This window comes from Salmo salar, chromosome ssa18 (assembly GCF_905237065.1).
Source record: "Salmo salar chromosome ssa18, Ssal_v3.1, whole genome shotgun sequence".
Taxonomy (NCBI): Eukaryota; Metazoa; Chordata; class Actinopteri; order Salmoniformes; family Salmonidae; genus Salmo; species Salmo salar.
The window spans coordinates 57,312,142-57,337,063 of NC_059459.1; the positions used below are offsets into that span (position 1 = coordinate 57,312,142).

Here is a 24,922-nt window from a genome sequence, read left to right on the forward strand (position 1 = left end):
GATTGAGATAGCGAGAGAGAGAAGGAGACGAAGATTGAGATAGCGAGAGAGAAGGAGACGAAGATTGAGATAGCGAGAGAGAGAAGGAGACGAAGATTGAGATAGCGAGAGAGAGAAGGAGACGAAGATTGAGATAGCGAGAGAGAGAAGGAGACGAAGATTGAGATAGCGAGAGAGAGAAGGAGACGAAGATTGAGATAGCGAGAGAGAGAAGGAGACGAAGATTGAGATAGCGAGAGAGAGAAGGAGACGAAGATTGAGATAGCGAGAGAGAGAAGGAGACGAAGATTGAGATAGCGAGAGAGAGAAGGAGACGAAGATTGAGATAGCGCGAGAGAGAAGGAGACGAAGATTGAGAGCGCGAGAGAGAAGGAGACGAAGATTGAGAGCGCGAGAGAGAAGGAGACGAAGATTGAGAGCGCGAGAGAGAAGGAGACGAAGATTGAGAGCGCGAGAGAGAAGGAGACGAAGATTGAGAGCGCGAGAGAGAAGGAGACGAAGATTGAGAGCGCGAGAGAGAAGGAGACGAAGATTGAGAGCGCGAGAGAGAAGGAGACGAAGATTGAGATAGCGAGAGAGAAGGAGACGAAGATTGAGATAGCGAGAGAGAAGGAGACGAAGATTGAGATAGCGAGAGAGAAGGAGACGAAGATTGAGATAGCGAGAGAGAAGGAGACAAAGATTGAGATAGCGAGAGAGAACCAGTGTTGATTCCAGATTGTGATGTTGACAATGTGGAATGTTCCATCTCTTTTTAGATCAGGCAAAGAGAGGGGCTGACTGCACTGTATAGGAAAGAGCTTTTTAGTTCCATAAAGAATGCTGCCTATGTACAAAATCAAATTTGATTTGTCACATACACATGGTTAGCAGATGTTAATGCGAGTGTAGCGGAATGGAACACAATCCTTCCAAGTGTTTGAGTAATGTGTTGGAAATACAAGGAAAAAAACAAAACAAGAGCAATAGTATTTGAAAGTTGGATTATTGATCAAATAAAACAAAAAAGCTTGAAGTCAAATGTGTTATACAGTTTAGGCAGACATTGCAGGGCTGTTGTTTCTTCAGTTTCCTCAGCCTACTGTCTGGTTCAGGGGCATCTGAGGTAACTAGGGACTTTGAACCAGCGGCGAGCTGTGATGTTATCATCACCATTTAGTCTCAGGCTAGTGAATGATGACGGCCAGTGGAAGATGGTGCAACCACCAGCAACATCATTACAGAAAATACTATTCAGTGGGGCTGAAGACTGAGGCCATACCTAACTCACTAGAATACTGTAGCGTAGCACTCCCAATACCCCCCTAGAAGTTCCCTAGATGTAATATCTGATTATTAGCCATGTTAGTTTTGGTCATTGGACATTTTATTATTTTGCTCAAGTCCGTGGAAAGCTTAATATCCTCTTACATCTAGACGTTCCGCTAGCGGAACACCTGCTCCAATATCCAATGATAGGCGTGTCGCGAAATACAAACTCCTCGAAAATCCGAAAACTTCAATTTTTCAAACATATGACTATTTTACACCATTTTAAAGACAAGACTTTATCTAACCACACTGTCCGATTTCAAAAAGGCTTTACAGCGAAAGCAAAACATTAGATTATGTCAGCAGAGTACCCAGCCAGAAATAATCAGACACCCATTTTTCAAGCTAGCATATAATGTCACAAAAAACAAAACCACAGCTAAATGCAGCACTAACCTTTGATGATCTTCATCAGATGACACTCCTAGGACATTATGTTATACAATACATGCATGTTTTGTTCAATCAAGTTCATATTTATATCAAAACCCAGCTTTTTACATTAGCATGTGACGTTCCGAACTAGCATTCCCACCGAACACTTCCGGTGAATTTACTAAATTACTCACGATAAACGTTCACAAAAAACATAACAATTATTTTAAGAATGATAGATACAGAACTCCTTTATGCAATCGCGGTGTCCGATTTTAAAATAGCTTTTCGGTGAAAGCACATTTTGCAATATTCTGAGTAGATAGCCCGGCCATCATGGCTAGCTATTTTGACACCCACCAAGTTTGGTACTCACCAAACTCAGATTTACTATAAGAAAAATTGGATTACTTTTGCTGTTCTTCGTCAGAATGCACTCCCAGGACTTCTACTTCAATAACAAATGTTGGTTTGGTTCCAAATAAACCATAGTTATATCCAAATAGCGGCGTTTTGTTGTGTGTTCAAGACACTATCCGAAGGGTAAAGAAGGGTGACGCGCCCGGTGCGTTTCGTGACAAAAGATTTCAAAATATTCCATTACCGTAATTCGAAACATGTCAAACGCTGTTTAAAATCCATTTTTATGCGATTTTTCTCGAAAAAAAGCGATAATATTCCGACCGGGAAACCCTGTTTTCGTTCAAAGACTGAAAATAAAAACATGGAGTCGTCTCGTGCACGCGCGCACCAGTCTCATTGTTCTCAGATCGACCACTTACCAAATGCGCTACTGTTTTTCAGCCATGGCCTGCAAAGTCATCATTCAACGTTCTGGCGCCTTCTGAGAGCCTATGGGAGCGTTAGAAAATGTCACGTTACAGCAGAGATCCCCTGTTTTGGATAGAGATGATCAAGAAGGCCAAGAAATAGTCAGAGAGGGCGCTTCCTGTTTGGAATCTTCTCAGGTTTTGGCCTGCCAAATGAGTTCTGTTATACTCACAGACACCATTCAAACAGTTTTAGAAACTTTGGAGTGTTTTCTATCCAAAGCTAATAATTATATGCATATTCTAGTTTCTGGGCAGGAGTAATAATCAGATTAAATCGGGTACGTTTTTTATCCGCCCGTGAAAATACTGCCCCCTATCCATAACAAGATATTCTTCAGACTTTCGCAAAAGCCAGATCCCCCTGATTCAACTCGTTCTCTTTCGCCTGGACAAATGGGGATAACCAAATTTGAACAATTACCAGCATAAGAAATGTCGGTAAATTGCTAGGAGGGTGACACTTAGTATTTTTGAAAAGGTAGTTGAATGGAGATTACAGTGAAACTTCTTATTGTTACTATTTCTTGCATTGATGTGTGTCAATGGGTGATCTGAGAGGCTCGGACATACTCAAGGGCAGGCAGAACGGAGGGAGGTAGGGAGAGAAAGAGAGAGAGAGGGATGTGGCCCAAAAAAACAGTGCTAATCTCCCATTTCCCCTCTTTCAGCTGGAATCCTCACAGGTGGCTGGCAGCTGGCTGACACTCCCTCCATTAATGGCCCGCTAATGATGTTAACTACTGGACCCAGTGCCAGGCTAGCGTAGCGCTGTACCGCCAACCACCACACAGCTAAACACACAAGGCCCGCTGCCAACTGTGACTTAACTGCTGCAGTTGGTGTCTTATTCTGTCACGGAAAGGGGTTCAAGTAGAGTTCCGTGGATTGGCCCCCGATTTGCTGGACTCCAGCAGCCAAGAAGAGGCTGTGTTATCAGTGAGTGGATCGAGAACCACAAAGCAATGGATCCCCGGTTTTGATTAGCGTGTGTTGCGATCACTTGTACTTGGAATCACTTGGGCCAGCCGTGGCTGCTTCTCGAAAGACTTATAGTCGCTAGATGTGGTAACGTTGACCTTCCTCCCGCCCCCTTCGGTCTCTTCCCCGCCCCCCACACAGGACCCCTCCCCCTCCAGAGAAGTGGCCCTCAGGCAAACATATCGACGGCCCTGCCCCACCCCAGGATGACCAGGGATGTGCCCACCTCTGCCTCCACCACCACCTCTTCCACGTCTCCTATAAGCACGACCTAAACTGGCCTCTATATATTTTCCTCAAGTAGTGACAGCAGACATAAAAATGGGTTGCCCTGTTTTGAGGGAAGTACGTCAAAAAACGAAAACAGCCACACACACAACAACAACAAAAAAGGAATAGCAGAGTGCTTAGCTGGGGACGAGACCTTTGGAGTGCAGTTGTTGTCAGGGTTGTTTTCAGGACCTCAAAAGAAGAAGGTACCATGGTTACGGCACTGTTTTCACTTTTGACTCAGGCATATTTGTATAGGTCTTTTATGAGGTCCTGCTGAAATTAGAAAAGGTGAATGTTCATAGCGTTTTAGCTTTGTTGGTATTCACAGTTCGGTACTCAACTAGTCTGTTGTTGACTGTGATTAGGGAAACGTTTTATTATAAAGCAGTCAGTCGTCAGTTGCCAAGGGTTGATTTATGTATATGAAGCAGTTTCAAGTATTTGACAGGTGAATGAATCACTGCTGAAGAAATCTTTTGACCAACAATGTTCTACAGAACACAATGTACTCTAAGTTGGTAGAAAATGGAGGACGTTTGTAACTATCAACAAAACAGATTTCAATAGTTAATCAAAATCAACGTACAGGTACCGTATTAAGAGAAAATAAAGAAGAAAATAATTGCCTGTTTTCTACCCCCTCTAAACAGCCCAAATATCACTGGATTGGATATTAGTAAGGCCCACACTACCCATATAGCGAATATGAACTATTTGCACTGTGGAATGTAATGTTATTCACAGTAACCCAGAGCATGGTTGTTGGTTTGTGTGTGCCAACAGATGTCATATTAAAGATTGGAGAGGATCGTAGCCACCCTAGCCAGGACTATTAGTATAATTACGATATAAATTGGTGTTGGACTGTAAAATCCGATCCAAATGAAGTCACTTGGCAAGACACTGCTCTGTTTCCATACAATCCACGGCAAACACTGTCACAATGTTCTCTAATCACAAAACAGAAATGATCAGAGAAGACTTTGATCGTCAACATTACTCCCGCCTTGATGGTTAGATTAAAACTCGTCAGGGTTGTACATTCAATTATAAACAACACATCTAATATACCCCTGGAACAAAAAACATCAGCAAAAATGACAGACTGACCAGGTGAACCCAAGTGAAAACTATGATCCCTTATTGATGTCACTTGTTAAATCCACTTCAATGTAGAGGAAGGGGAGGAGACGAGTTAAAGAGAGATTTTTAAGCCTTGAGACAATTGAGACATGGATTGTGTATGTGTGCCATTCAGAGGGTGAATGGGAAAGACAAAAGACTTAAGTCCGTTACAAGACAAATTGGTTATTTTTATATATTCGCACTGCATAGGAACTTCAATTGGACAGATTTCATATCTGATTTTCTTTCCCACCCTGAGTAAGTCAGAGGCCTGGTATTACATGATAAAGAGTCCTCCTCTCATCTCAACTCTGCTATAATCAAATTAAGGTCAACTCAGTGACTCTGCACTGAAGTATACTCTGGTGTCTCTGTAATACTAATGAATAGACCCAGGACTTAACATTCTGTAGAGAGAGGGAATGAATATGTCTTTGCGCCTGGCACCTTTCTGGCAAAAGCTGACAATCTTCCTCCAGAGGGCCCGAGGAAGCCTTTAAAACAGACGGTTGATGCCTTTTACATTCCATGAAAGGAAAACAAAGGCTTTTTTCTCAGTTGGAGCTATCTCCCCTCCATCAGACTCCTGGCGGTGTACATTTGATTTCGTCTGTCAGTTTCCGCTCCGTCAGTGATCAAAGACGCCGCTCGCTCCCGTAACCTCGCACAAAAAAACACGACTTTTGGCATTTAAATATTAAAATAAAGTTATTTTCATCCCCCGATTCTCTTGATTGAGGGTCTGTTCGACTGGAACGCAGACCGAATAGTCAAGTATTGAGGTTTGTCAGTTGTTTGACTCTGCAAGGTCATATTGTCAGTTGTCTAGTTTGTTAAGTGGTCAAATAATATGCAATTCATACTTGCACAAACTAGTCTTACCCTTGAGACCTTATTAGAGAGTGAAAACAGAATCGTCCCATTGGTCAACCCTAGCAACTGCACTCGTGAGCGACTCCCCTCTGAGCTGCGCCCACGCGACCAATCGATAACGAGTAACGCCACACCGTAGGGGACAGCCCCGCCTACCGCCAGTGTTTAATCCAACTTCTTCCTTTCCTTTCCCCTCCTCCACTCCTCTACTCTTTCTCTCTCTTTGTTGTTGTTGTCTCGCTCCATCTGTCTATCCCTCTCTACCTACCTGTCTCTGTTGGGCCGTGCCCGTACCAGGTGACTATATCAGTGGATGGTATTCTGACCACTACTGGTTATACCCAGGAGGACTACACCATGTTAGGATCAGATGACTTCTTCTACATAGGGGGGAGTCCCAATACTGCAGACCTGCCTGGATCACCCGTCAGCAACAACTTCATGGGCTGCCTTAAAGACGTGAGTGTCTCTGGTTCAGTACTGGGATCAAGGGGGAATCACACACAAACACGTGCGTGCACACACACACACACACACACACACACACACACACACACACACACACACACACACACACACACACACACACACACACACACACACACACACACACACACACACACACGCATGCACCAGGAGGCTGCTGAAGGGAGGACGGCTCATAATAATGGCCATGAGTCCTTCCGTCACCAGTAAGGTAACCACCGGCTGCCTATGATGCACACACACTCAGACACTCATACTTGCTCGCGTACACAAACAGTCTACACAGATGTCATTTCTCTCTCTGTGTGTGTGTGTGTGTGTGTGTGTGTGTGTGTGTGTGTGTGTGTGTGTGTGTGTGTGTGTGTGTGTGTGTGTGTGTGTGTGTGTGTGTGTGTGTGTGTGAGAGAGTAGGAGGTGTCAGACAGGCGTGTAGAGGCGTCATACATTCCCTATGAACAGGCTGGATATTCTCTCAGAGATGCTAAATTATTATCCTAACTCTAAGAGGAAGTAAAATGATAAGTCACCATAGTTGGTATGAAATAGTTTTTCTCACCAATAAGGCTCCAAGCCACAACTCAACAAGATGAGAAAAGGACCACTCCATTTAAAACATTATACTCTGGAATGCCTAATGGCTTATATAGGAAGGACTGGGAATAAGGCACCAATTCATTTCCTCATAAAGGTTCTCTCATTTGAATAAGTGATTACTTTTTCATCAGTTTTAATGAATCATATAGTAATCACATCTCTAACTTAATTATGCTCTTACAATTACGTTTTCATTATTTTGGTTGCTATAAGAAAAATTCCCTCTTGGACTCATCCTCCCAAGGCATTTCTAGTCTCCTGAAGATGAGGATCAGGGCCGTTTCTAGCTTTTGGGGGGGGCAAAACATTTTATTGGCTCCCCTCTTGGCGGCATGAAGAACATTTTACTTTTAAAGCAAATGTTCTGTAATTCTATATATTTTTCCCTGGGGCATAGAGAAAATTCTGCCGTTTTTAAAACACATTTCATGCAATTTTACTCATTGTGACATGTGGAAGAGAGAAAACGTTGTCTTTTAAAACAAGTTTTCTGCAATTCTACACATTTGCCATGGGGTTGAGAGAAACATGTGCAGTTTTAAAGCAAAGATCCTGCAATTCTACATATTTTGCCATGACTTATGCCATGTTCATATGATACTGTATGTGTGAGAGTGACTAACAAAATCAATTGGGGCCCACTAGAGGTAAGGGCCCCTGGGCACGTGCCTGCGTGCCCGGTCAGTTATTCGGCCATGATTAATACAAGGTTTAGATAGCTGGCTAGTCTAACTTACCTAGCAATCTATAAAATGATAGCTGGTATGGGCTAATTGAGTGACGGTCAGTAACCAACATAACAGGAGGAAAACTGCTGATGCACTACCCAATTTAGAAATTGCACGTTGTGTATTCTACTATCCTAACTAACAGTACTTTTGGCCCCCGCTGACCTCCTAAAGTTGCTTATGCCGACTGACTTCCTAAAGTTGCTTATGCCGAAAAATGTCACTGATGAGGATGATGATACAATCAATTCACAAACAGAGAGAGAGAGAAACAGAGGGTGAGAAGGAGGGAGGGGGTGAGCAAAGACAAGAGGAAGACGAAAGAGGAGGATGAGGGAAAGGGAAAGTGAAGGAGCATAAAGCAGCGCAAAGAGGAAAAAGGACCCATTTTAAAAAATGCAGAGAGAAGAGAAGAAAGAGATTGACATGACTTGGACGAGTGAAATCTGCCAGTAATTGTCAAAGTATTAAGGGAGAAAGGAAGGCGAAGAGCAAGAGAAAGGGTGATACTGTATGAACAGATGGGGAAGGGGTGCAGACACAGCGAAAGGATTAGAGAAGACAGATGTCCAGCCAAGAAAGAATGAAGCCTGCATGTGAAGTCTGCAATATATAATCAGCTGTGAAAATGGGAAGAGAGGATGACAAGTAAGAGTGAGAAGACTGTGTAGAAGAGAATGAAGGCGAAATTAGAGAGAGAAGAGCAGGTGAAGAGCGAGTGAAGGGAACAGAGAGAAAGAGAGAGAGAGAGACTCAGTGAGCATAGCCTTGCTATTGAGAGAGGCCGCCGTAGGCAGACCCGGCTCTCAAGAGAAGGCAGGCTATGTGCACACTGCCCATAAAACAAGGTGGAAACTGAGCTGCACTTCATAACCTCCTGCCAAATGTATGAGACACATACATTGCATTCGTAAAGTATTCAGACCTATTGACTTTTTTTTTTTTTTACTTTACAGCCTAATTCTAAAGTCAATTTAGAAAATAGTCTAATCAATCTACACACAATATCCCATAAGGACAAAGGAAAAACTGTTTTTTAGAAACATTTGCAAAGTTATTAAAAGTAAAAGCTGAAATATTAGTCTGCAGTGCCAGACGTGTCCCCCTGCTTAAGCCAGTACATGTCCAGGGCAGTCTGAAGTTTGCTAGAGAGCATTTGGATGATCCAGAAGAGGATTGGGAGAATGTCAGATGAAACCAAAATATAACTTTTTGGTAAAAACTCAACTCGTCGTGTTTGGAGGACAAAGAATGCTGAGTTGCATCCAAAGAACACCATACCTACTGTGAAGCATGGGGGTGGAAACATCATGCTTTGGGGCTGTTTTTCTGCAAAGGGACCAGGACGACTGATCCGTGTAAAGCAAAGAATGAATGGGGCCATGTATCGTGAGATTTTGAGTGAAAACCTTCTTCCATCAGCAAGGGCATTGAAGATGAAACGTGGCTGGGTCTTTCAGCATGACAATGATCCCAAACACACCTCCCGGGCAACAAAGGAGTGGCTTCGTAAGAAGCATTTCAAGGTCCTGGAGTGGCATTCTTGGCATTCAGGCCAAAGAGTTCAATCTTGGTTTCATCAGACCAGAGAATCTTGTTTCTCATGGTCTGAGATTCTTTGGGGGCCTTTTGGCAAACTCCAAGCGGGCTGTCATGTGCCTTTTACTGAGGAGTGGCTTCCGTCTGGCCACTCTACCATAAAGGCCTGATTGGTGGAGTGCTGCAGAGATGGTTGTCCTTCTGGAAGATTCTCCCATCTCCACAGAGGAACTCTGGAGCTCCTTCAGAGTGACCATCAGGTTCTTGGTCACCTCCCTGACCAAGGGCCTTCTCCCCCGATTGTTCAGTTTGGCCGGGCGGCCAGGTCTAGGAAGAGTCTTGGTGGTTCCAAGCTTCTTCCATTTAAGATTGATGGAGGTCCCTGTGTTCTTGGGGACCTTCAATGCTGCAGAAATGTTTTGGTGTCCTTTCCCAGATCTGAGCCTTGACACAATCCTGTCTCGGAGCTCTACGGACAGATCCTTCGACCTCATGGCTTGGTTTTGCTCTGACATGCACTGTCAACTGTGGGACCTTACATAGACAGGCGTGTGCCTTTCCAAATCATGTCCAATCAATTTAATTTACCACAGGTGGACTCCAATCAAGTTGTAGAAACATCTCAAGGATGATCAATGGAAACAGGATGTACCTAAGCTTAATTTTGAGTCTTATAGCAAACTGTCTGAATACTAATATAAATAAGGTATTTCTGTTTTTTATTTTTAATACATTTGCTAACTTTTCTAAAAAACGGTTTTCGCTTTGTCATTATGGGGTATTGTGTGTAGATTGAGGCTACTTGTGCCTTTTTAAAAGATTTATGGAGTTCTGTCCTTGAGCTGTTCTTGTCTATTAATATTCTGTATTATGTCATGTTTCATGTGGACCTCAGGAAGAGTAGCTGTTGCAACAGCTAATGGGGATCCTAATTTGTGTTTATTTACCTATTTGCACATTGTTATAACACACACAGAGAGTGAGAGAGTGAGAGCGAGAGAGAGAGCGCCTCTGGTGATTCCAGATTGTGATGGTGACAACGTTGAATGTTCCATCTCTTTTTAGGTCAGGCAAAGAGAGGGGCTGGCTGCACTGTACAGGAAAGAGCTATTTAGTTCCATAAAAAAATGCTGCCTATGTACAACACAATCCTTCCAATTGTTTGAGTAATGTGTTGGAAATACAAGAACAAAAACAAACAAGAGCAATATCCAGGCACATTCTCTCTAGTGGTATTTGAAAGTTGGATTATTGATAAAAAGCAGACTCTTGGGGACTGTTTCATCCTCTTGGTCAATAGCATGGGCAGATTTAGGAGTCTTGTGTCAGGGCTGTGGCCGTGATTTCAAGCTCCCAGTGGAGCGAAACGCCTTTGATACGCCTGGCCAGGGGCCTCCAGGAGCGAGAAATCCTATGAAGGGGAGCAGAGAGTGGGATGGAGTGAGTTAAAAGACAGAAAAGAAGAGTGGGAGCCAAAGAGGATCAGAGTCTTTTAGAGAGGCACTTAGTGTATCTTGTTTTATTGTTCCTAGATAAGGCTGTGAATTTGAAACTTTATTTAACTGGGCAAGTCTTTTTTTTTGGGGGGGGGCGTGTTGTTCACTCTTTTCCCCAATATTACCATCTGTCTTCCCCTCTGCCACCTCTGCTTCTACATGTCACCTTGCTATCACCCTCTTCCACACCCTCCTATCCCTCTCTCTCTCCCCTTCTCCAGGCATTTCTGTAATTAAGTCTATGCCAGTGTTGCTGGTACACCAGCATTGACATCCAAATTAAAAATGGATTTCTTCGACTGATTCCCAAACTAGCAGAATCCCCCCCCCTCCCTCTCTCTCCCCACCTCTCTATTCCCGCTCTATCTCTCTGCAGCTCCATGTGAGCCTCACCTTGGTTGGATGATAGGATCTCCCGAACTCTCTTCTCTCTCCCGCCCTCATTTGACACATTTTACTCAGGCACCTCAGCGGGCAGCCTACCCAATTCACATCTTCTCCACAATGGGAAATTAGTCAGGTGTGTGTGATGATTGTGAGTGTGTGTGTGTGCACACATGGGTGTGTGCCTCTAAGCTTGCGTGGTGAGTATTTGGGTCTGTTTGTGTGAGTTGGCTTGTAAGTTAACAGAGAAACACTCATTTTGCAGGAGTTGGTGATTACAAGTCTGTTTTGTTTGCTGCTCTTGCTCTCTGTTCTCCTTCTGACCTGAGAAGTGAAAACAGTAGATGAAGTAGCTGTTGAATACTGTTGAAGTATTGCACCTGTATGTCAATTACAAATAGTGTCAACAAAATAATGATTCCTTTTAAAAACGACGCTGCTCTGAAACAGGTTTGTTTTCCTGAAGAAATTAACATTCACACCTGCAACAACCCCCCTAACAAACAAACCCACAAGAGAATTATATACAATTATGGCCAACAACAACCTCCATTTGCTCTCTCTCTCTCTTTCTCTCTCACACACACACACACACACACACACACACACATCTGAGGTCCTCAGCCGCTGGGAGCATCAGTGAAAGTGATTATGTCTGGGCCAGGCTGGCTGCTCGCTGGACTGCAGCGCTGCTTAGGCTGTCCGAGTTTCTCAATGACAAAACAAATCAATCCAGTCACCCTGAAGGAGACGAATGGCCCAGCGCTAGTGCTAGCCGTGAGAACAGTGAAAAGCATAAGCCGATACACATCGGTTCAGACAGACATTTTGACGGGGGGGGGCGCCTCCAAAGTTATTCCTCCAGAAAAAAAGTGTCACTGTGCCTTTTGGCTAAAGTTGTTAAATAACATCAGAAAAGTGACAGGACTGCTAATCGTATTACAGGAACTTAGCAATAATGTTTAGACGAATACAGAAGGCTGTCTTACCTTTAAACGCTCTAAAGTTCATCTAAAGTTTGATTACCGCTCATGTACTTACTGTACTGTAATGTCGTCAACATACAGTGCATTCGGAAAGTATTCAGACCACTTGACTTTTTCCACATTTTGTTATGTTACAGCCTTATTCTAAAATGGATTAAATAAAATAAAATCTTCATCAATCTACACACAATACCCCATAATGACAAAGCAAAAACATGTTTTAGAAATAAAATAAAAAAGTGTTCAGACCCTTTGCTATGAGACTCGAAATTGAGCTCAGGTGCATCCTGTTTCCATTGATCATCCTTGAGATGTTTCTACTTGATTGAAGTCCACCTGTGGTAAATTCAATTGATTTGTTAAGGCGCACACCTGTCTATTTAAGGTCCCAGATTTGACAGTGTATGTCAGAGCAAAAACCAAGCCATGAGGTCGAAGGACCTCCCTCTGGCATCTCAGATATCACAATACCAGCGATTAACTAATTCCTTTTGTGAGGGACTGCAGCATCTTGTCCTCCTCCTCGCCCACTTTCTCCTCTCCCTCTTTCTCATCCTCCCCCACTCTCTATCTAACACCATGAGTTGAGTCCACTCACTGTGGCTGGTTTGTCGACTGCCAAAGAAGAGTTAGCACGGCTTATTAGCGCCGCTAATCCGCCTCTAATGACGAGACTGTGAGGTCCACAGGGCAGAAGCTGTTGCCGCACCTCAGGAGTTTAGCTACCAGAGTTCAGACCTGTGTTCAAGTAGTATTTGTTCTTTCTCAAATACTTTGGCTGGGTTTGCTTTAGCTATGTCTGGTGCAATGCAATCAATAGAATAATCCCGGAAGTGCAAACCCTGCCTACCGCTCCGGGCAGGCTCATTGAAACGCTCAATGAGTTAGCAGTCACGATTTGAAAATTGGAAAATATGGCAGCTTTACAAGTGGAGCTATGGAGGAAAGGGGAAGCAGAGACGTTTGCAGCTTTTGCAGAGCTGCTTGTATGAAATGTTGAAATGAGAGAAGTGAGTTGAGGCATTCCCCAGTTCTCATGTTTAAAACCATTTCAGTAAACCGTGAGATTTCAGCCGGTCCATTTTTGTTGTGGGCTTTGCAGTAACTCTGCACTGCCTTGAGAGGAAAAATGAAATGGGAGCCTGTGCTGGGAATGACAATCTTTCTAACACTACCCTAAAATAACTACTTTCAGGGCACAGTGTTTGGGCTGGTGTGTGCGTCTGCGTCCCTGCATATGTGCACACTTCTGTTTGTGAGTGTATGTGCTCACCGGGCCAAGAACCAACTTTGCTTCTGTGTTCTCACCCTCCGTCTAAAAGTGGTGTTCTCACACACTTCGGTGGTTTCGCAGTGTGCCACCTTTCCAGGGCGGCTAACACCATTCCTCCGACGACAGCCATCATGGTAGTGTATGGACCTGTCAGATAAAGCTGCAGGAAAATGCAGCTTAATAAACTATCCAGAGTTTTTAGCACCGAATGTATATTATGAATGCGCACACAAGAATGCAGACGTTTTTTTCTTCTTTTAGCTTTAAGTCTGACAGGTACATTTGTATTAGTCTGTAGGAGTCTACTACATTATTCCCTTCTTTATTCCCTTCATCCTGCGCCTTGATATCACCCGGAGTGTCGTTGTGAATAATTGAGTTTACTAAACTGTGAATCCCACATTCACACAAACAAACGCTGCGCTTCTTTTTAATGTCTATGGTTAGTCATTTGAAAATTATAGTCACTCTGTAGCATAATTGGATATTGAGACGCTAAATTCAGTGTGAAGAGAGTTTTGAATAGCAAGGAAGTGTAAACTGTAGGAAGACATTGTATTTCAGAGAAATCCAAAGGCGGCTAGACGGCATCGGTATTCAAAGAGCAGTTTGTCGTATATTAATTTTATTCACATTCAAAGTGCCTGACGCATTTGTCTATGTCCAAACCTATCAATATACAAAGTAGGCAGCTAGCCTTTGCATGCATGATTTCTCTTTCCCAAATTCATGTGGTGTCTGTGATTGCTAACACAGCCTATAGAATGTGAACATTAACCGAAACATTAGTTTATACATTAGCTCATTAGCTTATACCCTGATGAAGACAGCTTGTCTGTCGAAACGTTGGACATAAATATTTTTGCACCTGAGCTCCTAGAGTGTGCGCCTCGCCTTTATTTTTTGAAGTGTCTACGATTGCTAACACAGCCTACAGAATGTGGACATTAACCTAAACATTAGCTGACCATACCAAAATCAAAATGTCTCTATCGCCTTCCCTCTCTCCCTATAGGTGGTGTACAAGAATAACGACTTCAAGCTAGAACTCTCCCGGCTAGCCATCGAGCGGGACCCTAAGATCAGCCTGAACGGAGATCTTGTCTTCCGCTGCGAGGACGTGGCCGCCCTGGACCCCGTCACCTTCGAGTCCCCCGAGTCCTTCATCGCCCTGCCCAAGTGGAACACCAAGAAAACAGGCTCCATCTCCTTTGACTTCCGCACCACAGAACCCAGCGGCCTGCTGCTGTTCAGCCACGGGCGCCCCCAGGGTCCTAAAGAGCAGAAGCCGGGTCGAGACATGAAGTCAGACTACTTTGCTATGGAGCTGCTGGACGGGTTCCTATACCTACTCATGGACATGGGGTCGGGGAGTATCAAGCTGAAGACCAGTAATAAGAAGGTGAACGACGGGGAGTGGTGCCATGTGGACTTCCAGAGGGAAGGGAGGAAAGGTGAACATATGAACAGTGTAGCAATACCTTCCTAATGTTATGGTTCTGAAGAAGTCTAATGTACACACTTGTAGACTATTGCATATATATAGAGCTGTGTGTATTCTACACGGGAGGTGCTGAGGGGAGAACGTCTGGCTGGAATGGAATGGTATCAAACACATGGAAACCATGTCTGACGTATTTGATTCCATTCATTCTGTTCCAGCTGTTATAGGGGAGCCCGTCCTCCCCAATTAAGGTGTCACCAGCCTCCTGTGCTTCTGAAGTACTTTATTTTATGGAGTACACATGTACAGGCTTTGAATATTCATTTTCCTTCATCTACCCTGTTCTAATGATGATCTTCCTGTCCTTCAGCCCTGCCTAAAAGCCTTCTCCTACACACCTCTCCACCCCCTCCTCCCGCCTCTCTCTGTCCTATCATACCCATTTCTTCTCATACCGTCCCCTGAGGGGTCTGCATGACGCATGCATGCTTTCACGTAGGCACTTATGGTTTTGTGTGTGTGTGTGTGTGCGCGCGTTTGCATGCGCACATGTGTGTGTCGCGCTACTATAGGGAGTCTCTCTGAGCACACTCCTGCCCCTCCTGTAATTGCGTTTTAATAGACAATTAAGAGTGAGTCGTAAATCATAGCCGGGCGCCACGAGAAGAACCCGGGTCTCATCCACTCTCGTCTATGCTGCATTTTGCTGGGTTGTTTCCCTTCCACTCAACCGATTATAGCTACAACACAAACACACAAGACCATACAAAAGCACTCTCATTCAACATCCACTCAACCACGGTCACACACACACACACACGCACGCACACACAATCCCTTGTGCTCAATCACACTTGCCCGCAAACACAAGAGTACCAACATGTAAACACACTAACACACATTATCTCGCCTAATGCTTTAATTACATTCACACATACCACAGGTGCCCGGTGGCGCCGTAATAGGGGCGGACGGGCTCATAGTAATGTTTGGAAAGGAATAAATGGAATGGTATTGAACACATTAAACACATGGTTTCCATGGTTTGCACGTGTTTGATACCATTCCATTCACTCCATTCCAGCCATTATTATGAGCCATCCTCCCCTCAGCAGCCTCCTGTGGCACACACATACAGTACACAGTCAGGGTGGGGGAGGAACTGATTTTCATGTAGTCAGCTGCATGGAATCTGATTACAAAAAAACTGTAATTGGTTACGTTACCAGCAAAAATATTGTAATCGGATTACCCGATGCATTTTGAAAAACTTTATGATTACTTCTCTGGATTACTTTTAATTTCAGAAAGGATGTTTGCGGAAAAAAAACAGTACGGCACCTTTCTGTTCTCTCGGTGACATTCAATTGAGAACTGTACACACGTGACATGATGTGTATATAACCCTCATCTCTTCTCTCTCTGCCTCCACTCCCAGGCTCCATCTCGGTGAACAGCCGCAGTATCCCCTTCAACTCCAACGAGGGCAGTGAGATCCTGGACCTGGACAGCGACATGTTCCTGGGGGGTCTCCCCGAGACCCGCTCTGACCTGGTGCTGCCCCCCGAGGTCTGGACCGCCCTGCTCAACTACGGCTACGTGGGCTGCGTCCGCGACCTCTTCATTGATGGCAAGAGCCGCGACGTGCGCCGCCTGGCCGAGATCCAGAGCTCACCGGGCGTTAGCAGCTTCTGCACCCGCGAGCTTCAGAAGAGGTGTAGCAGCACCCCCTGTGGGAACGGAGGCCTGTGTAAAGAGGGATGGAACCGCTACATATGCGACTGCACCGGCACCGGCTACCTGGGCAGCAACTGTGAAATCGGTGAGGAGAAACAGGGAGACTGGAGAAGTGGAGGAGTAGGGAACAGGTGGTGGTTAAACAGGATGGGGACATTTGTTAGCAGGCTGTGGAGATTAAGTTAGGTTTGGTTTCATGCTTACAAGTGTTATTATAGCCAGCGAGTTAAACCTAATCATAATAGACTTAGATGGTACGACTACATTGACTCAATCATGTGCTACTCTGAAGCCTCAACCAGCTGCAGTGTGGTGAAAGGACATTTGAAGGAGCAATGCACTCGAGGATGGGTGGCTTTCGGGAAGCTAGCTGACTGAACTGCTGGGAGGTTGGGTGAGGCTTGGGGAGCTCGGTTGAGCGACGATGCTTCCTGTCACCATCTGGTCTTGTCACACACATCCAGGTGGTGCAAGGCTGCTCTCTCTCGCCGTCTGTCTGTTTGGGGGTGGTGCAACCTGCTAGCGGCTACGCATGTCTGATCCATTCTAATTCTCTGTAGGCTGTTTGTTGTGTAATAGCACCAAAGGATCCTGCGAGGTGACATGAATGCACAGTTTATGGATGTTGTGTTGTAGGCCTGCCAAAGGTTATGACACAATAGATCATTTGGATTGAAATCAAGGCAGTGGAGGAAGTGAAGGATTTACGTGTAATGGACAGTTCAGGAAGTGAAGGATTTAGGTGTAATGGACAGTTTAGGAAGTGAAGGATTTACATGTAATGGACAGTTTAGGAAGTGAAGGATTTAGGTGTAATGGACAGTTCAGGAAGTGAAGGATTTAGGTGTAATGGACAGTTCAGGAAGTGTAGGATTTACGTGTAATGGACAGTTTAGGAAGTGTAGGATTTACGTGTAATGGACAGTTCAGGAAGTGAAGGATTTACGTGTAATGGACAGTTTAGGAAGTGAAGGATGTACATGTCATGGGACAATTTAGGAAGTGTAGGATTTACGTGTAATGGACAGTTTAGGAAGTGAAGGATTCACGTGTCATGGACAGTTCAGGAAGTGAAGGATTTACGTGTAATGGACAGTTCAGGAAGTGAAGGATTTAGGTGTAATGGACAGTTTAGGAAGTGAAGGATTTACGTGTAATGGACAGTTTAGGAAGTGAAGGATGTACATGTCATGGGACAATTTAGAAAGTGTAGGATTTACGTGTAATGGACAGTTCAGGAAGTGAAAGATTTACGTGTAATGGACAGTTTAGGAAGTGAAGGATGTACATGTCATGGGCCAATTTAGGAAGTGTAGGATTTACGTGTAATGGACAGTTTAGGAAGTGAAGGATTCACGTGTAATGGACAGTTTAGGAAGTGAAGGATTCACGTGTCATGGACAGTTCAGGAAGTGAAGGATTTACGTGTAATGGACAGTTCAGGAAGTGAAGGATTTAGGTGTAATGGACAGTTTAGGAAGTGAAAGATTTACGTGTAATGGACAGTTTAGGAAGTGAAGGATGTACATGTCATGGGACAATTTAGGAAGTGTAGGATTTACGTGTAATGGACAGTTCAGGAAGTGAAGGATTTACGTGTAATGGACAGTTTAGGAAGTGAAGGATTCACGTGTCATGGACAGTTTAGGAAGTGAAGGATTTACGTGTCATGGACAGTTTAGGAAGTGAAGGATGTACATGTCATGGGACAATTTAGGAAGTGTAGGATTTACGTGTAATGGACAGTTCAGGAAGTGAAGGATTTACGTGTAATGGACAGTTCAGGAAGTGAAGGATTTACGTGAAATGGACAGTTCAGGAAGTGAAGGATTTACGTGTAATGGACAGTTCAGGAAGTGAAAGACAGTTTAGTGTAATGTTTCTGTTTCTTAAATGGGGCCATCTGTGTTTTTGTAGCACTTTCCTGCCATCTAGTGTGGTAATGTAATACTGCAAGGGTGTGAAAGAGTTATGCTTCGTTGTCACACGTCTGCCATTTTACTTGACACATTTTACCCATTCTTATCCAGAGCGATTTACACGAGCAATTAGGGTTGAGTGCCTTGCTCAAGGGCACGTCGGCAGATTTTTTTCCCCACCTAGTCGGCTCAGGGATGTGAACCAGTGACCTGTCGTTTACTGACCCAACGCTCTGACCAGAGTGGCCTAACACAATGTGTGTATGAGTAGTGTGGGACTTTGTCTTCAATAATCCAGTGAGATTGGAAACTAACCTGAAGAGTTGATGTCTTTATTTCGGAAGAGCAGTCATGCAGTACCAGTTTAGTGCAATGTTTCTGTTTCTCAAATGGGACGGCAGTGTTTTCCGTGCTGCTTCCCTTCCATCTAGTGTGGCTATCTAATACTGCAAGGCCATGAACGAGAGTTATGCTTGGCTGTCACAAGTTTGACCACAGTGTCCTAACTCAATATTTGTGTATGACCATTGTGGGACTTTGTCTTCAATAATCCAGTGAGATTGGAAACTAACCTTCTACCTTTTCATTTAACAGCAAGTAGTTGTTTTCCAAAAAGCAATATGCTATCTGTTAAAGTGGATTTCAGTGGCCTAACCAGTAGCGGCATACAGTATTTGATTTGTGCTCCCAACCATATGCATCTAAAATAAAAGGCAAGTACCAAGCCATGGTGAATCAGCTGAGACATGGCAACATGTGTTGACCCACTTACACAGCCCTCAGGCAACTCTTCAGAAGTGATCTAGTCAGCTGCAGGGGGTGCATGCATTGTTTCTCTGAACGGATCTAGGATGATGTTAACGCATCTACAATATCTCTTCTATTGTTTGTGTTAGAGCTGGTTTCTCTAGTTTCTTTTCAAAGAAAAGACGCATTGCTAAACTTGGTTGTCCTTTCCCGCCCCTGGGTGTCAATGTCTGTTGGTTCATCTAATGCTGTATGTCTGATCTCTGTTCTCTTTGTTAATGTATGTGTGTGCGTCTGTCTGTATCTGAACGTGTGTTTGCTTCTGCATTTTTTCCCCCACCCCCATACCTCCAACCCTCTTACAGAGGCGACGGTGCTGAGCTACGACGGCAGCATGTACCTGAAGATCATCATCCCGGGCACCATGCACACCGAGGCAGAGGATGTGGCGCTACGGTTCATGTCCCAACGTGCATTCGGTCTCCTCGTGGCCACCACCTCCAAAGAGTCCGCCGACACCCTGCGGCTAGAGCTGGACGGTGGCAGGGTCAAGCTGACTGTCAACCTAGGTAACCCATGGCAACCCCACCATGACCTCGGCAACCCCATTCTCGTACCCCTTCCGTCAAGCTCCATCTCCACCCCCTAAACATGAGCCTTTGTCTGTTACTGCAAGCCCGTCTCCGGTCTCTGCCTCCCTGGGTAGATCTACTCCTGTACCCCCTCTGCTTACATGGTTCTGTTTCTCCCGTGGTCCCTGCGGAGAGACCACTAGCCTGAAGATAAAGGGGTTTGGTTGTTCACAGTCTTCCAGTAGGTGGTGCTATAGAGAATGGTAACGCCAGAGCCGTTATGGTCCATAGACTACTCTAACATCATTCTAGATGAGTAGAACAAATATAGAGACTGGAAGGCAGTGATACAGAAACATATTACCCTACAGCACTAAGCCTTTGTCTATAGTTTGGACTCCTGGCAGACTGTTGTGACCTATGGCACTGATAACAGTGCCTGCCACTTTACGCTCCATCTCTTGAAGGGAGAGAGTTCACAGCAGGAGTGGGGGAGAAACAAGGCCCAGGTGCACCCTGGGATACAGGAGTGTGGGCCACCGACTTAGAGACATGAGGTGGTAGAGGAGAGGATGGTTCCTCCAATAATGCCACACCGTATCCATTCTATTAATCTTGTTTTCTCTCTCTCTCTCTACTTACCCTCTCTCTGACTCTCTCCATTTCTCTATCACACTCTCAAAGTTTCTGTCTCTCTCTCTTCTCTCGCTCTCTCTCGCTCGCTCTCTCATCTCTCACTTGGCCAAGGCTCAGACGATGGAACTTTTCATCCCTTCAATGGCCTGTATGTCTGCGGCCCTCGGATCAAACAGTCAGAGAGACCGGCTCACAGCCCAGTGTTGTCCCACAGCGACACACATACACACAAACACACACACACATTCTGTGATGTAGCTGACTCTGCCATGCTGCTCAGCCCTGCGCCAGAGGACCTACACACAGACCCAAGTCCACCTTGGCCCAGAACAATCAGCCCCGGCTAAACATCGTTTATCTTAGCTAATGAGGCTAAATGCTAATCCATAGCGCTAATGTGTCCAAATCAGCCAGTTAATAGTTTACCGAACGTCCTTCCCTAGTTCTTCCTCTTAATTTCTGCCTAGATCACTCCCTAACTTCTCCAAATCAGACCATACCCAGAGGTGTCATATCCACATCAACATGTATATTCATTGCTAGTTTAGAGGAAATCAATTTTGTCTTAGTTGGAGGTGGAATTCGTTTTAGAACCAGAGGAGGACTGCTTACCATATTCCCTAAGATAATTAAAGATGAGTTAATTGATCAATATGAAACAGTGTACAGGGATACTGCATGATCAGATGATCAATATACAATTAGTTGGTTTAATTGATCACTCTGCAGTCTGCGACGTAGGCCCACACGTGTAAATGGTAATACATGTTTTCCTTTCGTTCAAACTCAATCACAATCACATTGACCGCACTCACACAAGCTGTGGACAATCGTATTTTTCGTTAGGTGATTTTGTCATTGAGGAATGAAAAATTACCTTTTTAATTTCAGTATCAGCCACATAATCCCAATAACAGTGAGCCTGGTCCATGGCTGTTTGAGTCCACTATTCTGTAGCGGTTGACAGCTCGAGACCACGCCTCAGCCACAGCCACATGCACACGCAGCCTGTCGCCACCAGGGGGCAGAAGAGAATACTAACTCGATAATGGAGCTCCACCATTTTACCATGTGCTACCAGAAGACATGCATTTCAGAGACAGCTGTTGTAGAATAAAGCTAGAGTTAGTGCTTGTATAGCATGTTCTAGCAGATCTAGAATATTATAGCATATCCTGATATAGGTGTGTGCACTTGGCTTATTGTGGCTGGAGTGTGCAGATCACCCTTTCCTAATATTGCTGCTGTTGGTTTCCATACCCGAGGGGCTACAAAAGGCAAGCTGTTTCTAACCCACGATCACAATGTTTGCACTCGGTTAACCCATTTCTGATAAAAGCCACCGTAGGGAATAGGAATAACGAAACACACTTAATAATCATTGACTCTCGCTTGGACTAACACGCCAGTGACTGAAATGGTGAATTGACTATATCTGTCTCTCTCCATACATACTAACCCAATGCGTTTCGATCAAAGACGACTTATCTGTATGCTATCTATATCCATTGTTTCCACGTTCAGTCGCGCCCACGATGTCGTACATGTAGAATTGATGACCTTGATGTACGTGTTCCACGCGTAATCTTTGTCGATCTAGCACAAGATATCAAGAATCGGATTACTCTATAATGTACATTTATCATCCGCAGCTTACTGAACGGGCTTGGTTCCCTTGCCATCAAGTAGATCTACAGTTCCAGAGCTTCATTGTACCAATGATTGGGTGAATATCTTGCCTTCTGTAGCACATTGGGACTGGGTGGGTTTTGAATGGCAGCTGCAGGGACGGAGGGAGGGATGGGCGGATGATGGGGGGGGATGACGGAGGTGTGGAAAAGGGTGATCCTGACTCGCAGCTCTGTCCCCGGATGGTGGTCCCTAGCGAAATGCCTGGTTGTCTGCAGAATGTACCTTGAAGGATGTAAAATGTTATTATCTCTCTCTCTCCCTTTTCTTCTCCTTTCTCTCCTCTCTCTTTATTTGATTTGACCTCACCATCTCGCTCTCTCTCCCGCCAGATTGTATCAGGATAGACTGTAACCTCAGTAAGTGGTTTATATGCATTTTTAAGACTATATCACTGTTCTGCTGATTGTGCCACTGTCTTCTGTATAATGTGTCCTTCATAAATGCTGCCGTTCTCCTTAAGTCATACAAGTGATCACTCTATTACTATGTCTCTCTCTTAGCTATCTCTCTTTGATCATTTTTTATTTTTTAATCAATTCTCTGTCTTATCATTCTGTCCTGTTTATTCCGCCTCTGAGACTACACTAGGATTTTCCTTTTCCATTCCGTGATGAATTTTTCTTATCAATCCCCCCCTCCTATTTCCTTCTTTCAATTAGTTCTCCCGTTGTTGTCCTTTTGACTGTTAGTTTCATTCTATTCCCTCCTACTCATTTAAGTAATAGCTTTTGTAGGCCTATCTCGATCCGTTCCCTTTCCACTCAACAGCATGTCACTTTCTCCGCTCATACTCCAACACTGGTGAATTCACCCCTACTATTGAGGGTTCAGGTGTTAGATCTCACCCATAGCTGACTGAACACGCAGGTGAAGCTCCTCTGTATTTGGGGACATTGAGTGCGTCCGAAATGGCATCCTATTCCCATATAGTGCACTGCTTTTGACCAGGGCCCATAGGGCTAGCTAGTGGTGAATATGGTGAACAGGGTGCCATTTCAGACACAGCACTGTGTTCAGACAGTCTATGGTAGCCCTTGCCAACCCAGTCCTTGGTGACCAGTCCTTTTACATATTTGGTGTATACTAACACCAGCACACCAGGATTCAAATGAACAGGGGCATGCTGAGGAGTTTATTTGTTTTAGGTGTGCTGGTGTTAGAATACATCATGTGAAACGACTGGTGGGCCCAGAGGACTGGGTTCTATGGTAACCTCCATTGAGGGCACAGCCCTCTAGAACATACAGACACATTTATGAGGAACAAACGAATGCATTTCAGCGCAGGCTGAGAGAACGACAGCAAACTGTTACTATTTAATGTCAACAGATGAGGTAAGTGCAGCCCTAACTATGTCAAAGGAGAAACCTGCTTGGTGCGTTTGTTGTGCGCGTCTGCCTGTCATTGAGTGCACAAATGTATTCCTTTTTTTTAAGTATCTGTATGTATCTATATTTTTTTATGTGCTACAATCATTCCACGTACGCAGAGCATAACTATATTCATGCCATTTCTACAAGCATACTGGCAGAGTCAGGAAATGATGAATAGTGTCATTCACTCTATTGCTGCTGGCGTGACGCACATTGAAATCAGCCCTGCTAGGGTTTGAACACGACATGCAACCAACCCAACACTAGATGTCACCCTAACACATGAAGTAGACTGTAGCTCTGAAAGAGGATTTAGAAGAAGTGTTAGTTCTATTCCAGCAGAGGGCACAACACACACACACACACACACACACAAACACAGCCATCTCTCAATAAATAAGGGAATGGCTTATTTATGATGAATGATGTTTCTGGAAAGAGTTCTGGAGAGGAATGGTAGTACAGTAATTTGATAGAACACAGAAAGAACTATCCAGGTTATTTTTCCCTAAGACATCGAAAGAAGTTGATCAGCCCATGGAAGCTCAACTCGTTCTACTTACTTCAGATTCAATCATATTACTGCTATAGGTCACGTGTTCATATAGCCTGTATGCCAATTACTCCTTATGTGAATCAAATTCTGCCCTTAGTCATGTCCTGTAACCCGCTGCGTCCCAAATGGCACCCATATTCCCTATGCTGCACTACTTTTGACCAGAGCCCTGAATGAAATAGGGTGCCATTTTGGACGTAGGCAGTACAGTATGTGCCAATTGCTCCCTATGTGAATTGTGGTCATTCTACCCCTTAGTCATATCTGGTAACCCACTGAAGCTGCGTTTACACAGGCAGCCCAATTATAATATTTTACCCAATTATAGGCAAAAGATCTGATCTAATTGGTTAAAAGACCAATTAGTGGCAATTTTTTTGTTGACAGTTTTAAATGCAGCCTTAGTGTGTTTTTATAGGAAGTGAATGAGAGCCAGATCAGCGGTTAAACTGCTGTATCAGTATGGAGGGTGATATTTCACCACCTTACAGCACTCTGGGATGACATGTATTGTGACACAAGGCGAGCAATGTGGCGCTCTCAAGACCCCTCTGTAAATGTCACGACCTTTGGTCTGTCCACCTGCACACACACACACACACACGCACACATAAGATTCTACACACAAACACACATTCACTGTAGATCATACGCAGATATACACACACTGAAGAGGGACGTTTACACCCGCACACACACATACATAGGCACACACAGGGGCACAGGAACTTATAGACTGTGTATCTGTCAGTGCGTGTGTGTTGCCCTGCGCTGAGCACTGAGTCATGACTCCGCATTCCCCTATATCACACCGTATCCCACAGACGGCATCCGCGTCATAGCACAGTGATGGAGGAACAGATACTAGCATGGGTATTGAAAAACAAGTATTGTATACAATCTAGGCTGAATAGGTATAGGCGTGTACACTAAACAAAAATATAAATGCAACATGTAAAGTGTTGGTCCCATGTTTCATAAGCTGAAATAAA

General features: G+C 44.4%; 1 protein-coding gene across 2 annotated transcripts in view; it reads left to right on the forward strand.

Moving 5' to 3' along the window:
• LOC106577539 (neurexin-2) overlaps positions 1-24,922 on the forward strand; it is a 936,116-nt gene that overhangs the window by 469,931 nt on the left and 441,263 nt on the right. The window contains exons 8-12 of one of the 2 annotated variants that reach the window (XM_045701329.1): positions 6,066-6,227; positions 14,270-14,708; positions 16,137-16,520; positions 19,467-19,670; positions 22,331-22,357. In XM_045701329.1, coding sequence (XP_045557285.1) covers positions 6,066-6,227; positions 14,270-14,708; positions 16,137-16,520; positions 19,467-19,670; positions 22,331-22,357 — 1,216 coding nt within the window. The remainder of the gene's footprint in view (positions 1-6,065; positions 6,228-14,269; positions 14,709-16,136; positions 16,521-19,466; positions 19,671-22,330; positions 22,358-24,922) is intronic. The other variant, XM_045701330.1, reaches the window with a different exon arrangement.